The sequence below is a fragment of the Mobula hypostoma genome, chromosome 4 (assembly GCF_963921235.1).
Source record: "Mobula hypostoma chromosome 4, sMobHyp1.1, whole genome shotgun sequence".
Taxonomy (NCBI): Eukaryota; Metazoa; Chordata; class Chondrichthyes; order Myliobatiformes; family Myliobatidae; genus Mobula; species Mobula hypostoma.
The window spans coordinates 169131475-169149160 of record NC_086100.1 but is presented as its reverse complement, the minus strand read 5'-3'; the positions used below and the strand labels follow the sequence as shown (position 1 = coordinate 169149160).

The window sequence follows — 17686 nt, the reverse complement described above, 5'->3', positions numbered from 1 at the left end:
ATATGTGTGAACTAGGTATTGTGTGTGGAATGGGGCTGTCTGTTCAAAGCCCCTGTGAACTTCCTCCCTCTTCACTCTTTCCAATGTTCTATTTGCTTTCTGATATACTCTTTCTCTCTTTCTCCTGTTCAGACGAATCAGGTACCCGCTTCATTCAAATCACCCTGTGCCTCTGTGTGTCAGTGTTCTGTGTGTCAGTGCTAACTTACACATGCTAGTAACATTCACCTGTGCAGGTTGATGCACTAAATCACAAAGAAAACAGTCCTGTGTGGAGCCAGAAGTTGCAAGTACTGAGGAAATCTGTTCTCTCAGCCAAAGATAGCTCACCTGTGCAGTTTCAGTTTTCTAGATTGTCAGGACTTCCATATTTAATATATTATGAATCAGTTACTTCATATTTTAAAATTAAAACATTAAAGTAGAAAAGTAGATCCCAACAGGAAAAATAGCATTAGCCAGTAATGCTTGTGGGTTACAAGAGACCAATCTTAATATTTCCACATAAGGGTCAAGATCTGTATTACTAATCAGAGTGTTAACGGTCTAAAACCTGTTGAATGGTGAAAGGCCTTGATAGAGTGGATGTGGAGAGGATGTTTCCTATGGTGGGAGAGTCTAAAACGAGAGGGGACAGCCTCAGAATAAAGGGGTGTCCTTTTATAATGGAGATCAGGAATTTCTTTAGCCAGAGAGTAGTGAATCTGTGGAATTCGTCGCCACAGGCAACTGTGGTGGCCAAGTCTTTATGTATGTTTAAGGTAGAGGTTGATAGATTCTTGATTGGTCAGGGCATGAAGGGATATGGGGGGGGGGTGGGGAGGCAGGAGATTGGGGCTAAGAGGAAAATGATGAAATGGTGGAGCAGACTCAATGGGCCAAATGGCCTGATTCTGCTCCTATATCTTATGGTTACCAAGTCCGAATCTGCTGAAGTCACTGCTTTTCCCTTCATTGTTCACAACTAACTCATGGAGCTAAGTTCCAACCTTCAGGATGAGGGAAGGTGTGTAGATTAAAAGTTCTGGCTTCCTAAGAAAATCTGAAACTATCCTCAATGGTGGGTCTTGGAGACTGAAGCTGTTTTGAGATTGCATTGACACACTTGCAGTTATACTGGTCCAGTTGCCTTCAGAAATGTGCATCTTGAAACTGAGTGGCTTGTTACTTAAAAGGAGATGAATAAGCATTTATTGGGTGATGAACCCATTGACAGAGCAGATGGAAGAGTGGCTCCTTTTCCTCAGGAATATTAGTGAACTTGAATAATTTTGAAGCTAGTCATTGGTGTTGACTGCAAGTTGCCAGTTTTTTACGTTGAAATTCTTGGTCTCTAACTAGTCTGGCCCATGACCCCAGAAGAGCTGCCACAGCATATGTCCTAATCCTTGTTCATGCCACCTGATGACTGTACTAGATAATTCCCATGCTATATCATCTCATCCATATTGGACCTCCCTCATCACATGTACTCCCATGTGATCACCTCACATGTGTTCCTCATGTAGAATGTGAAGTAGGGTTATTTAGTTGGAGGCATTTTGTTGTAGAGATGGATCCACTTCTCACATATGTGCCCCTGCAAGACCCAGCTTAGTGGTGCACAAATTTGTGTAAAGGGACTGAATTGAGAGAATCAATCATGTCTGAATCAAAATAATCGACTGCTCTCATTTATGTGGCTCTTCCATCATTCTGGAATGTCCAAAGAGGCCTCACTGGAGCTTTATTGAACAGTTTGACCCCAAGGTACTGTGACTGAAAGTCTAGTCTGTGTGGATTTTAAGAAGAAACAGGTGGTGGTTTAGATTTCCAGGTTGTAGGGCCCATATAACTGATGGTGTGGCCACTGTCAGTGGATGGTGAAAAGCTGTGGATATGTGGAAGTGGAGGTGGATGAGCATAGTGCTCTTCCAGTTTAATGGCTAACAGAATTTGCTGAGATGGGGCAGGTGACACCACAGGAGGACTGGTTGATTGTTGAATGCATTGGTGGACATACAAGTTTGATGCCTTCTGTATAGCAACTGAGCACCAAGTCGGTACAAATGGAGTGACGTTGCATTTTGAGGATGGTTCCAGAAATATAATGCAAGGTTTGGAAATTTATATTGAGTGCTGAATCAGTTTTAAGGGATGAAGATGTCTATGAAGTAAATTAACATTTTATCATAAAGAAAATCATCCAGTTTTGAGAACTCATTGTGATTTTAGCATCCTTTATGCCAACTAGAGCGGGTCGTTTGGTCAACCCCAATATACTGGATCTTTTCCCTGAATTGCTTGAATTTTAAGCACTTTAGGTAAATCGAATCTTCTTTCATTGCTTCATCCTTGTTCTCTACATAGAGATTTATAGCCCTTCCAGTTTGAGTCATCCGTACAGACAGATATGCCTTACTATGTGAATCCCATATTTCGTACATTTGCCCCATATCCCTCTAAAGCAAGGATTCTCAACCCTTTTTGTGCCATGGACCAATACCATTAAGCAAGGGATCTGTGGACCCTAGGTTGGGACCCCCATGCTTAAAACTTTTCTACCCATGTATCTTTCTGGCTGTCTTTTAAACATTGTAATTGTACACTTCCTTTAGCAGTTTATTCCATAAACCCATCGCTCTCTGTGGGCAAATTTGCCCTCAGGTGCTCACTGAACCAAGGCCCCTCAAATTCCCGTCCGTTATCTCCCACCACCTCAGATGTCTTCCCTATAAAACTCTGCACTCATTATCTTGCATTTCTTTATGCTACTATTCCACCTTAGCCAGTCACAAAACTACATAACTTCTCTGTAACCTGGTTGGACTTTAAGACTCTTATTTCTGATTTAAATTCTGTATATGAATAGTTTTGCTTCTCAATCTACAAGAGATCAAGTCAAGCCAAAACCAGGCTGTTTCAGTTTCCAGCCAGGAAGCCCACAGCCAAATGGTAGCCACGTGGCTTCCAGTGGCAAGACAGGTGGTGGGTAAGTCTGGCAGCCAGGAAGCCCACAGCCAAATGGTAGCCATGTGGCTTCCAGTGGCAAGACGGGTGGTGGGTAAGTCTGGCAGCCAGGAAGCCCACAGCCAAATGGTAGCCACGTGGCTTCCAGTGGCAAGACGGGTGGTGGGTAAGTCTGGCAGCCAGGAAGCCCACAGCCAAATGGTAGCCACGTGGCTTTCAGTGGCAAGACAGGTGGTTGGTCATTCTGTACTGGTTTTGTTAGTGCCCTCAAGCTGTGAAACTTGGTTACTTGGAATGAGCACTGAAGCAGGAATAAAACATGTTTAAAATTTATTGGCAATGTGTCAAGGTAAAACCTGAATGTTTAAATAAAAAGGAGCCAAGCTATGCAGCCTGTCCTTGGGGAGAGCTTCCTCTGGTGCTGATTACTTAGATGCTGTTACGATAAGGTGAAGTCTATGGCTGTGGGTTGGTGCTCTGACTGTTGAATCTACCCAACCCATACAGATCACACTGCAGCTACTAAACCAATGCTGATCAATCAAAAATGGGGATTATTCTGTGAGACATGGTCTATTTTAGATGTTGCTCCCAGTAGTGAGCAAATGCATTATCTATTGTTGCATTACGTAGTTATGGCATAGCTTTGTTCCTCAGTACAATCTTGTGAAAATTTTAACTTATTTTCCATCTGATACTGTAAACCAATAAATTTCAATTTAGTAATTCACACGCACATGCGGCCGCAAGTTGCTCACTGATTTTTCTGCTCGGTCATCACAAGCAGATTTTCTGTTTCCTCTCCACATATAAATTGACTGTGTGTTGTCCTCTGTGAATGTGTTGGTCCTGTTTCTCATCACCACATAAGAGTACTAAAGCTTATATTAGACTTGCTGCAGTTGCTATTTTTTGTTTTGCTTCTCATTGATTGTTAAGGATATAAATTCTCAGCAACTTTCTCATCCGTTTTGCAACCCTTTTCTTTTCTTCAGCGACTGTTGAGGCTATTGAGGCTGATGAAGGTAATATTTTAGCCAGACCCCTTTCTGTTGTACAATGGACTGGGGCTGTGCTGGGTTTATACATACCTAATGTAAATATACTTCTGTAGCTTGTATATGATGTGTGGGTGTTGGGTTAGCCTGTAGTTGTCTAACACTCCTTAACACTGTCATATTAACCATGTTGAGGTGTGGCTTGCTTTGAATAGATTCATCTTTTATGCAGTTGTGTTGCTTTGTTCTTGCAAAAACCTACCTGAGTCTTCTGGCTGAACTGTGCTGTCATATAACTTAGAGTTGAACTGTACTTTTTCCAGAAGAGCTATTAACAATTGATGCTTCAAAATTGGCTAAAGATGCTGAAGCAAGAGCAAAGCCGACTGCTGATTAAATAGTGGCTACTTAACCACTATTTATGCTCACTTAAAAACCACCTATTTAACAATCTCCGATCCACAGTCCGCAACGGTGGTGGAAATTAATTTTTGCTTTTTTTTCTGTGACTGTGGCTTTGCTGTGTGTTGTGTTTAATAGTGTGTATGTGCGCGTGTGTGTGTGTGTGAGTGTGTGTATGTGTGAGTTAACTGCCATGTTATCCCACTGTCAGACTGGCAGACATAGCAGCAAACTGGATTACTGTGTTACAAATGATAGCTGAATCACCAGTTGCTTCATTGGGAAGTCTGTAAGTAAGCACTAACCGTTAAATGGTGTGCAGTGGGATCTGCTTATAATATAATTTAATTGTAGTAAACTTGCTTTATTCATGGTCAGTTAACAATACATTTCCTTGTTGCACTGAAACCATAATTCAGTTCTGGTCTGAGCCTGTGATGCACACTCCATATTCAGTGAGTGTGCAGTGCATCAGACATGAATTCAAGATTCCAGTGAGGTGTTTCACTTTCCTGTTTAAAATCTCTGAAACAATTTTATTTTGGTCAAAATCTGTATATATAAAAGTCTTGATTACAATTTAACTTCAAAGTATTATCACATCTAACTGCCCATAACTAGTGACTGCCACTGGGCATGCAGTTTCTGTTAAAGTGCAGCCATTTTATTGATGAAAAGATCCCACTGCAGTAATGAAAACCACGTTAACTGCTTGTTTGCTGCATGTCTTCTGGATGTGACAAATGGAATGGTTAACAATCATTGTGGCTGTATTGAACATTCCAAATCAGCTGCCCTGTTTGTAGGAATTTGAATGATACACTGATATAAATGACCATTCCTCTTAACCTTTTGAGCATTGAGTTTCCTTTGCTGATTCCTTTGCTCCATGTTTTCTGGTATGTTGTAACTATGAAAAGGTTCTATTTCCACATAGCCTTTCCAGAGAGATAGTCCGGGCAGTGATGGCCAAATGGTCCGTGTGTGCAGTACCAATCTGATTCCATAGTAACAGCCAAATGTAATACGGTACCCTGGGAGAGTCACCCGAAGCCATTGGTGGGTATTTGTCAAGCAGACACCTGGTACTTTGTCAACGCTGGTTGTTGAGCAGCAGAAACTCGAGAGCTCAGCAAGTGGGTTATGCTTATTATGCTCCAGGGTCCGATTACAGAACTGCCTCAAGCTTCTGTTTCTGGGGAAAGAGAGAGAGTAGGGTAAGAATCAATTATTAATAGCTCAATATAAATTCACTCGTTCTCTGCTTCGCAAAATCCAAAGCAAATTGGGTTCAATAAATCAAACTGAGCCAAAAGGAAATGCACAGAACATGATTTCAGAGCTGTTTGTTATGATGCAGTGATATTTTCCAAATTCTTAAACGGTTAACTATGTTAGTTATTAAAGTACCTGTACATCATAATCACTTTTGGACACTTGTTTCACTTCTATCAACTAATTTTGCCCTCTTTGCCAAGCACATGGGTTTTTTTTGACTCCCTAACCTGCACTTTGGGTGACAACTAAATCCCTATTAACTTCATTATTTCATAGTCATTGCATGGAAACATGTCTTTCAACCCCACTGCTCCATGCCAGCCAAGGTGACCCATCCAAGCTTGTCCTATTTGCCAGCATTTGGCCCATAATCTTCTAGATCCTTCCAATCCATGTACTTATCCAACTGTTAATGTACCTGCTTCAACCACTTCCTCTGAAGTAATTATTGCTAATTTGTAGCCAATTAATATTTTCTCATCCTCCTTCATTTCCTCATCTCTCAATCTTTTCCCCCTCTCTCAATCTTTTTCCCCATCTTAAAAGTTCCTGTTCATTTAAGACCACATAGGAGTGTTTTAAGTGTACAAAGATCAAGTGCTTTCCCAACATTTATGACAAATAAACTCTTCTCGGGCTTCAGCTGGGCATCGGTATTGATTTTAATTGATGTTTCGATGACAAACGCTGCCATCTTCATCAGAAATGATACCTGGGCATGTCTAGTCTGGTGGTATTTATACCCCCATCATCTATCCCTCCTGATTGGCCAGTCCTTATCCAATTAGGTTTCCGCTGTCCCATCTTGTTTACAATTGAATTCCAGTTCCTGCAATTTCAATTTCAATTACAGTCCCCCCACTTTTTCCAGGTGTTACATACTGGCAAGAGACCAGTGGCTCATTGGTTATCTCGTCCAAATTGAGAAACTGTTTGATGTGTCCCTTGTTTGGCTGGAGGGGATTGGTGCATAGGCATGGGATCATCTTATGGACCATTTTCTAACACTTCTACAAAAGCAACATTGCACCGTATCAGCAGTACAGAATGCACTTGTTCTGAAAGCTTCCCCTCATTAAGAACATAAGACCACACGATACAGGAACAGAATTAGGTTATTTGGCTCATCATAGCTGCTCCATCATTTCATCATGGCTGATCCAATTTTCCTCGGCCACAATCTCCTGCCTACTCCCCCGTATCCCCTCATGCCCTGACCAAAGAATTTATCAACCTCTGCCTTAAATATACATAAAGACCTTGCCTCCACAGCTGCCTGTGGCAAAGAATTCCACAGATTTACCACTCTCTGGCTAAAGAAATTCCTCTTCATCTCTATTTTAGAAGAACATCCCTCTATTCTGAGGTTGTGTCCTAGACTCTCGTAGATTCTGAGATCTTAGACTGTCCCACCATATGAAACATCCTCTCCACATCCACTCTATCAAGGCTTTTCACCATTTGATAGGTTTCAATGAGGTCACCCCTCATTCTTCTGAATTCCAGTGAATGTAGGTCCAGAGCCATCAAATGTTCTTCATATGACAAGCCATTCAATCCTGGAATCACTTTTGTGAGCCTCCTTTGAACCCTCTCCAGTGTCACCACATCCTTTCTAAGATGAGGGGCCTAAACCTGCTCACAATACTCCAAGGAAGGCCTCACCAGTGCTTTATCTTAGAAACTTTTTAGATCAGTTTGTCATTGAGCCTACTAGGGGATCAGCTATACTAGATTGGGTGTTATGTAATGAATCAAAGGTGATTAGGGAGCTTAAGGTAAAAGAACCCTTAGGAGACAGTGATCACAGTATGACTGAGTTCAATTTGAAATTAGATAAAGAGAAAGTAAAGTCTGACATAGCAGTATTTCAGTGCAGTAAAGGAAATTACAGTGGTATGAGCGAGGAGTTGGCCATAGTAAGTTGGAAGGAAATGCTGGCAGGGGACAGCAGAGCAGCAATGCTGTGACTTTCTAGGAAAAATGAAGAAGGTACAGGATATATGTATTCCAAAAACAAAAGAAATACTCTAATGGCAAATTGGTATAACCGTGGCTGACAAGGGAAGTCAAAGATAATGTAAAAGCAAAAGAGAGGGCATACAACAAAGCACAAGTTAATGGGAAGACAGAGGATTGGGAAGCCATTAAAACCCTACAGAGAGCAACTAAAAGAACCATTAGGAGAGAAAAGATAAAATATGAAAGCAAGCTAGCAAACAATAACAAAGTGGATAGTAAAAGGTTTTTCAAGTATTTTTTTTAAATGAGAGATGAGAGTGGATACAGGACCGCTAGAAAATGAGGCCGGAGAAATAATGACGGGCCAAAGCAATGACAGATGAACTAAATGAGTATTTTGCATCAGTCTTCACTGTGGAAGACACTCGCAGTGTGCCAGATGTTGAAGGGTGTGAGGGAAGAGAAGTGTGTGCAGTTACTATTACAAGGGAGAAGGTGCTCATAAAACCTGAAAGAACTAAAAGTACACAAGTCACCCAGACCAGATGAACTGCACCCTAGGGTTGTGAAAGAGGTAGCAGTAGAGATTGTGGAGGCATTAATAATGATCTTTCAAAAATCATTGGACTCTGGCATGGTCCCAGAGGACTGGAAAGTCACAAATGTCACTCCACTTTTAAGAAAGGAGGAAGGCAGCAGAAAGGAAATTATAGGCCAGTTAGCCTGACCTCAGTGGTTGGGAAGATGCTGGAGTCAATTGTTACGGATGAGGTTATGGAGTACGTGGTGACACAGGACAACATAGGACAAAGTCACCATGTTTTCTTTAAGGGAAAACCCTGCCTGACGAACCTGTTGAAATTCTTTGAGGAGATTACACGTAGGGTAGATAAAGGGGAATCGGTGGATGTTGTATATTTTGACTTTCATAAGGCCTTCAACAAGCTGCCACACATGAGGCAGCTTAGCAAGTTGAGAGCCCATGTTATTACAGGAAAGTTACTGGCATGGTTAGAGCGTTGGCTGATTGGTAGGAGGCAGCGAGTGGGAATAAAAGGATCTTTTTTTGCTAGGCTACCAGTGACTTGTGTTCTGCAGGGGTCAGTTTTGGGACTGCTTTTTATGCTATACATCAATGATTTAGATGATGGAATAGATGGCTTTGTTGCCTAGTTTGCAGATACAAAGATTAGTGGATGGGCAGGTAGTGGTGAGGAGACAGGTAGGCTGCAGAAGGACTTGGACAGATTAGGAGAATGGGTAAGAGAGTGGCAAATGAAATGTCGGAAAAGATATGGTCATGCACTTTGGAGAAAAAATAATTGTGCAGACTATTTTCTAAACAGGCAGAAAATCCAAAAATCTGAGATGCAAAGGACTTGGGAGCCCTTGTGCAGAATGTCCTAAAGGTTAACTTGCAGGTAGAGTCAGTGGTGAGGAAAGCAAATACAATGCTAACATTCATTACAAGAGGTCTAGAATACAAGAGCAGGGATGTGATGCTGGAGCTTTGAGGCACTGGTGAGGCCTCACCTTGAATATTGTGAACAGTTTTGGGCTCCTCATCTAAGAAAAGATGTGCTGGCATTGGAGAGGGTTCAGAGGAGATTTACATGGATGATTCCGGGAATGAAAGGATTATCATATGAAGAACATTTGATGGCTCTGGGTGTGTACTCACTGGAATGTAAACTGTTGAAGGGGGGGATCCCATTGAAACCTTTAGAATGTTGAAAGGCCTTGACAGAGTAGATGTGGAAAGGATGATTCCCATGGTGGGGGAGTCTAGGACAAGAGGGCAACAACCTCAGGATAGACGGGTGTACATTTAAAACAGATCTGGAGAAATTTCTTTAGCCAGAGGATGGTAAATTTGTGGAGGCCAGATCGTCAGGTATATTTAAGGCAGAGCTTGATAGGATCTTGATTGGACATGGCATCAAAGGGAGAAGGCCGGAGAGTGGGACTGAGGAGGGGGAAGGGTGATCAGCCATGATTGAATAGTGGAGCGGAATAGTTGGGCCAAATGACCTAATTCTGCTCCTATGTCTTATGGTCTTTGTAGAGTCTCAACATTACATTCTTGCTTTTATATTCTAGTCTTCTTGAATGAATGCTAATATTGCATTGGTCTTCCTCACCACACACTCAATCTGCAAGTTACCTTTAAGGAATCTTGCACAAGGGCTCCCAAGTCCATTTGCACTTCAGTTTTTTGTATTTTCTCTCCATTTAGAAAATAGTCAGCCCTTTCACCTCTTGTACCAAAATGCATGACCATACACTTCCCGACACTGTATTCCATCTGCCACTTCTTTGCCCATTCTCCTAATCTGTATAAGTCCTTCAATAGCCTCTCTAGTTCCTCAAAACTACCTGCCCCTCCACCTATCTTTATATCCTCTGCAAACTTTGCAATAAAGCCATCAATTCCATCAACTCTTTGATATATAATGTAAAAATATTCTGTCCCAACACAGACCCCTGTGGAACACCACTAGGCACTGGCCACCAGCCAAAGAAGGCTACTTTTATTCCCACTCTTTGCCTCTGCCAATCAGCCACTGCTTTATCCATGCTCGAATCTTTCCTGTAATACCATGGGCTCATAGTTTGTTAAGGCACCTTGTCAAAGGCCGCCTGAAAACCCAAGTACACAACACCAGCTGATTCTCCTTTGTCTATCCTGCTTATTATTTCTTCAGATAATTCCAACAGATTTGTCAAGCAAGTGAAACCCCACGCTCATGCCCCACCTCCCCCCCGTACCCCATCCGTTATTTATTTTTATACATACATTCTTTCTCTCACTCTCCTTTTTCTCCCTCTGTCCCTCTGACTATACCCCTTGCCCATCCTCTGGTTCCCCCCCCTTGTCTTTCTCCCTGGACCTCCTGTCCCATGATCCTTTCATATCCCCTTTGCCAATCACCTGTCCAGCTCTTGGCTCCATCCCTTCCTCTCCTATCTTCTCCTATCATTTTGGATCTCCCCCTCCCACTTTCAAATCTCTTACTAACTCTTCCTTCAGTTAGTCCTGACGAAGGGTTGAAGGGTCTCGGCCTGAAATATCGACTGTACCGCTTCCTAGAGATGCTGCCTGGCCTGCTGCGTTCACCAGCAACTTTGATGTGTGTTGCTGAAACCTCCCTGGTTTCCTTGGCTGTGTAAGTCTTGGGAATAAACACTCCAGACCTGCCAAACCTATGAGATTGAGACGGCTCTCCCATCCCAAACCTTGGTTTGTGTGGATACTGTGCAATTTGCTATCCTGTTACAACTCAGTGCCAAGAAATAGCAGACAGCACACTGCATACAAATAAAGGAACTGTATTTATGAATCTTAACTTAGTAAAGATAAGAAAGAAAAAAAAATGAAAAGACCCATTATAATTAAACAGTCAAATGTGCACAAGTTGAACTCAACTCTTCCCAAAATTCATATTCACCGATCATCAGTTGATATTGGCACCTGGCTGTATCGAATCTCGGTCCCCTATGGGGTCGAACCCTACAACTGGTTCTCTCAAGCGTCTTCCTTCTTCATCTCCCGCCAAACAAGCGGCCCAGCTCACACTCCAAAGCACCCATTACCTCTAACCCTAACCCAAACACTGCTTCTACAGAAAGACCTTTACATTAGCAGTGAAACCTTTCCTCCGGCGTCACACAGGATTTTCCCTTGAGGAAACCTTGCTGACTACAGCCTATTTTATCATGTGTCTCCAAGTGCCTGGAGACTTTATCCTTAATAATTGACTCCAACATCTTCCAAACCACTGGGGTTAGACAAACTGGCCTATAGTTTCCTTTTTTCTGCCTCTCTCCCTTCTTGAAGAATGGATAGTTGCAATTTTACAGTCTTTCAGAATTAATCCAGAAACTTATTGATTGTTGAAAGATTATTATTAATATCTTCATGATCTCTTCAACCACCTCTTCCCAAAATTCATATTCACTGATCCTCAGTCGATCTTGGCACCTGGCTCCATTGAATCATGGTCCCCTACCGGGCTAAATTCTACGACTGGTTCTCTCAAGCATCGTCCCTCTTTATCTCCCACCAAAGGACACCATCTGGTCTAGGCGACTTATGTACCTTAAGACTTTCAGTTTCCCAAGAACTTTCTGTCTAGCTATGCTAAATTCACTCACTTCATGACCCCTGACACTTGGAACTTCCATACTGCTAGTGTCTTTCACCGTGAAAACTGATGTAAAATACTTGCTTATCCCCCATTACTACCTCTCCGGCATTGTTTTCCAGCAGCCTAATATCCACTCTTGCCTCTCTTTTACCATTAATGTATCTGAAGAAACTTCTGATATCCTCTTTAATATCATTGGCAAGCTTACTTTCCTATACCATCTTTACCTTTATGATTTTTTTTAGTTGCCTTCTGTTGGTTTTTAAAAGCTTCCAAACTTCTTTAACTGCCTTGCTAATTTTTGCTCTATTATATGCCCTCTCTCTGGCTTGTATGTTGGCTTTGACTTGTTAGCCATGGTTGTATCATCTTTCCATTAGAATACTTCTTCCTCTTTGGGATATATATATATCCTGTGCCATCCAAATTTCTTCCAGAAGTTCCAGCCATTACTGCTCTGCTGTCATCCCTGCCAGTGTTCTTTTCCAATCAATTCTGGCGAACTCCTCTCTCATGCCTCTGTAATTCCCTTTACTCCACTATAATACTGATACATCTAACTTTAGCTTCTCAAATTTCAGGGTGAATTTGATCATATTATTAAGGGATCTTTTACCTTCAGCTCTCTAATCAATTCTGGTTCATTGCACAACACCCAGTCCAGAATAGCTGATCCTCTTGTGGGCTCAAGCATGAGCTGCTCTATAAGGCTATCTCGTAGGCACTCAAGAAACTCCCCCTCCTGGAATCCAGTACCACCCGATTTTCCCAATCTACCTGCATATTAAACTCCATTCCCCCGCCCCCCCCTCCATGACTATTGTAATATTACCCTTTTGGCATGCATTTTCTATCTCCCATTGTAATTTGTAGGCCACATCCTTACTACTGTTTGGGAGTCTGTATACAACCCCATCAGGGTCTTTTTACTCATGCAGTTCCTTAGCTCTGTCCACAATGATTCAACACCTTAGGACCCTATGTCACTTACCAATGATTTGATTTCATATTTTTTATCAACAGAGCAACACCGCCCCCTCTGCCTTCCTGCCTATCCTTTTGCTACAATATGTATTCTTAGAGATTAAGCTGCCAGCTATAATCTTTCAGTCATGATTCGGTGACGCTTACAACATCATTCGTGACATTCTGCTACTATGCTGCAAGTTCATCTACCTTATTCTGTATACTGTGTGCATTCAGATACAACACCTTCAACCCTTTTTGATTTTGTCACACCATGCTCAACTTTTTGATTTCTAACTTTGTCTAGGGTCTTACGGACATCTGCCTCCACAACCTCTTCACTAACCCTTCTGGCACCCTGGTTCCCGTATCCCCTGCAACTCTACTTTAAGCCCCACCATGCAGTATTAACAAACCTTCCCGCTAGGATATTGGTCTCCCTCCAGCTCAGGTGCAAACCATCCCTTCTGTACAGGTCCCACCTTCCCTGGAAAAGAACCCAATGATCCAAAAATCTTATTCCCTTCCTCTTACACCAACTCCTTAGCCACGTATTAAACTAGTAGTTCTTGCCTCACTCGCAGGTGGCATAGGAAGCAATTCTGAGATCGCAGCCTTGGAGGTCCTGTCCTTTAACTTGGAACCTAACTCTCTGAATTCCTCTGCAGTACCTCGTTACTCATCTTACCCATGCCATTGGTTCCTACACAGACCACGACTTCTGGCTGTTCACCCTCCCACTTAAGAATGCAGAGGACTCAATCCAAGATATCCCAGACCGTGGCACCAGGAAGGCAACATATCATCTGGGAATCACGTTCTCGCCCACAGAACCTCCTGTCCATTCCCCAAATGAATCCCCTATCATCAGAGCGTGCCTCCTCTTCTCCCTTCCCTCCTGAGTCAGAGAGGCAGTCTCAGTGCCAGAGACCCCAACTACTGACTTTCTCTGTTGGGTCATCTCTCTCACCCCCCCCTCCACCCCCGACTGCATCCAAAGTGATATACCTGTTGCTGAGGGGAGGATGGCCACAGGGGTATTCTGACTGGCTCCTTAATCCCTTTCCCCTTCCAGAGTGTCGCCCAGTTTCCTGTGTCCTGCACCCTAGCTGTAACTACCTCTCTTTCTGTCCTATCTAACATCTCTTCAACCTCCAGAATGATCTGGAGATCATCTAGTTCCAGCTCCAACTCTTTGACATGGTTTGTTAGAAGCTGCAGCTGGATGCACTTCTCGCAGTTGTAGTGGTCAGGGCTACTGGTGATCTCCCTGCCTTCCCATATCCCGCAAGAGGAGCATTGCACATCTCTACTGTCCTAGCTGAGCAGATTTAAAGAAGAGAATGAAAAAAACTTCTGCTTTTCTTTCCTTTGCATTCTCTGAGTGAAGCCTCTCTTCGCTGAAGCCTTGAAGAGTTAAAACCTTAACTGAGTTAAAACCTGACTATGGCCGCTGTGCTTTCCCCTGTCTTCCTTTAATTTGCTCTTACTAATCAATTGCAAATGCCGAATGTCCACTGGTCAAAGTTCTATTACATTGCTGCAACCTGCTCCTGCCTTTTATCCTCAGGCAGTAGACCTGATTGAAGTCCCCTCCTCTCCAAACTTCCGATGTGCGGATTGGCTACTGGTCAAAGCTCTATCAACATAATAGATGCTGCTTGACCTGCTGAGTTCTTCCAGTGTTATATGCGTGCCCCTCATTAGTATAATGATTTGGAAAACTCCTTCAGTTTATGTAAAATTGAGCTTTTAATTTTTGGTTCTTCCTGATTTTGTGGTTCAGCATGAAGGAAAATCAGTTATTTTCCTCCTAGCAAGGGCCTACATATAACAGCTGAGTGTAAGACTGGTCTGAAGTCTGATGCAGAGGGATTGGTTTCTCAAAAGCCTGGCACCAATATTTACAGTTGTGCTGAAGTTTTTCACTTCACACGAGTGACTCGCCCATCACTGCCTGTGCGCTCCCTTAGTCCAGTTCTGTGTGGTCTGATACAAAGAGGTTAAGAGTTTCTTGAATCTTGAATGCATACGCCACAATGTGCTAACCAAATACTGAGCTGGTATGTTGACAGGGAGAAGAAAAGATGTGATGTTTTATTCTTCTATCCCTCTTCTTTCTTCCTTCCCCTACCCAAACCTCTGACCCTGCTCTCCCTCTCCTACGATCTAATCTTGGTCCACTCAGCCATCCGGGGATTCTCACCACAGCATAAGATCAGCAGCTTTGCTGAAGCCAAGGGTTTGGATCGAATCAACGAAAGGATGCCTCCGCGACGTGATGGAATCGCTACTGATGGCAGCTTTAACTCCATTAACAAGGCAGTCTCCTCAGAGACGAACGGCACTGAGAGCGGTAACATTCAATGATCCCTTTGCAGTTTCCAGTTCCAAGGCATGATTGTATCATTGTCCCAAGCGGTTTGACACTCTTGCCTCTGATTACTGCTGCATGTTCTGGGGAGCCAGATGTTGGTGACAGATTCCAGTAACAGAGTGATAGAAATTGTATTGTGATTGTTGAAAGTTAAGTTACCTCAGATGGGATATGCCTTTGATGCTTCTAGACAAGCTGGTTAAATATTACACATTAGATGAATCAAACTGTTTTCCTTTTGCATTGAGGAAGACTTGCAGATCTGTTTTGAAAAGGCCTTTACTATTCTGGATATGGGATCTCTGTCTAGCAGCTCTTTAATCTTCTAGTGTCCGTTTATGATTGCAGAATTAAAAGTTTGACATATTTAAAAAAAACAATTGAAAATATGAGGTTGTACAAACTAAATAATAGCTGATTTGAGATGTCGACTATTTATTAACATTTTTGCTACTCTTATGAGAGTTTGAAAGAAATTAGGCAGTCTTAAAATAAAATGTAAAGTTGCAAAATCATTTAAAAATGCCAAAAATCAAATTTGGTTTTGTACAGAATCTGCTTACCTCAGGTTGATTTAGTGTGCTTGGATGCTACCAGTTTATCTATTTACTTAGCTTATCCACTTGATAGGAGATAGCCTTTTCCAAAATGAAACTGGAAATTTATTTATAACCTTTACCATTCATCATGCTCTTCAATTTCATTTGCATTGAGTTGGTTGTGGCTTGCTGGAATTGTATATTAATGAGTGACATTCATTTTTTAAGTTTTATTTTAACTATATGAAGAACAAGACATACCATATAAATGCAGTGAAAAGCATCTGTAGTCTGTAAAACTGTTCTATGCATGTTTTTTTTCCCAATTAATGGCTGTACTGTCCCTATATGGGACTGTAATGTGCTTAGTGATCTGACATATACTGGAAATGTAATGTATACTTGCATACTTTATATTCACTGTATGAAAATGCTTAATGCCTTTTGAACTTTTGTAATTAAAAAATCTTGAAATTATTCAGAAAGGGAGTGGAACCTTTGAACATTTTTCAGTACTGATAAGTGCACATGTAGACATTTAGCATGTTTAGCAAGCATTGTGAAAATTAAAAACTCAATGTGTGGGTACATGTAAAACTCTAGATGCATGAAGCTGTTTTAGTCCCGATGGTGAAGTCCGACTACTTTAGTGCCACACAAAAAAGTTTCGTGTATTTTCACCTTCTGCTGTATTATCAGTTACGGGTTTGATCAAATGGTTAAAAACTGGTCCATAATGGGTAACCCATGAACTTTTTAATGACTGTAAATGTGCCCAAGTAATTCACTACAACCTTGAATGCCTTGCCTTTGTAATTTGACCTCTGAAATGTCAGCAATTTAAGCATGCACTTGTAACAATGAGGAAGTATTTTATATTACTATTTCAATAAAACATGCATGAACATATTGATTGTGTTTTCCTATAGCACTTCTGATGTGGATCCATGAGGCTTTAATGTAAGAGTCCGTGGTTTCCCTCACATAATGGCTGTAAGAATAGAGATGCCAGTCATGCTAGCATTCACACTGCCTTTGTTAGCTCTAGGCCAGGTCCTCCAGCATCTCAGCCAGTTCCCTCTGTCTGGTGTGCTGCTCAGGAGACTGCTTGCACCAAGTCATCTCCACTCACATCTAAAAACAATGTGGCCTCTCAAGATCTAATTGCAACATTCTGCTGGAGGAACTCGGTTGGTTGAGCAGCATCGGTGGGATGAAAGGAACTGCTGATGTTTCAGGTGGAAACTAATGACCAGTGTAAAGAGAAGTAGTGAGAAAGGATCTGAGGTGATTGGTGGAGTGAGTGTAAGATAATAGGCAAGTGGTGGTCAGTAGGGGAGGGGAACAGAAGTGGAGTTGGGGGACAGTGGCAAGTGATTGAGAGATGGAGGGAAGCAGAGACGATATGCAAAGGTAGTTGGCGGAAGGGGAGGGGAGTGTGAAGGTTGGAGACAGCTGCTGGAAGGAGGTAAGTAGAAACACAAAGGGCCATCAGTACTGGACTCAGATAAAGAGATAACAATGGGGACCATTGGGGTGAGGTGAATGAAAATTTGGAGGGCAGGAGAGAATCAAGAGGGGGAAAGGGACAAAGATGGGTGAAGGAGTGTGAAGGAGGAAAGTGGACAGGAATGGGAGGACCAGAGAATTGTGGGGAGGAGTTATCTAAAATCGGGGAAACAATATTTGTGCTATTGGGTTATAGACTTACCAGATGGAACATAATATGTTGTTTCTCCATTTTGTGTTTGGGTTAATTGTGATAGTAGAGAAGGCTGAGGATGAACAGGCCATTCTGGGAATGGGAAGGTGGGTTGAAATGGTTTGTAAACATGGGAGCTGAGGGTGGCAATTATGGACTGAATGTAGGTGTTCTGAGAAACAGTAATCTATTCTGCACTTGGTTTTGCCGATGTAGGGGAGGCCACATTGGGAGCACTGAATGCAGAGTAGACAAAGTTGAAGAAGTTCCACTTGAAGCTGATGTTCAAAGAACTAATTGTATATGTGTACATTCTTCAAGCCTGGCAGTTTAAGGGAATATTCAGCTATTCAAGGTTATGGCAG

At 42.2% G+C, this 17686-nt stretch overlaps 1 protein-coding gene across 4 annotated transcripts in view; it reads left to right on the top strand.

The window, feature by feature from the left end:
- Positions 1 to 16528, top strand: part of LOC134345770 (protein phosphatase 3 catalytic subunit alpha) — a 285040-nt gene extending 268512 nt beyond the window's left edge. For 2 of the 4 annotated variants that reach the window (XM_063046957.1, XM_063046958.1), the window contains 2 exons: positions 3945 to 3974; positions 14892 to 16528. In XM_063046957.1, the coding sequence (XP_062903027.1) occupies positions 3945 to 3974; positions 14892 to 15073 (212 nt within the window). In that variant the 3' untranslated portion in view covers positions 15074 to 16528. The remainder of the gene's footprint in view (positions 1 to 3944; positions 3975 to 14891) is intronic. The other 2 variants (XM_063046959.1, XM_063046960.1) reach the window with 1 other exon arrangement.
- Positions 16529 to 17686: the final 1158 nt, after the last annotated feature.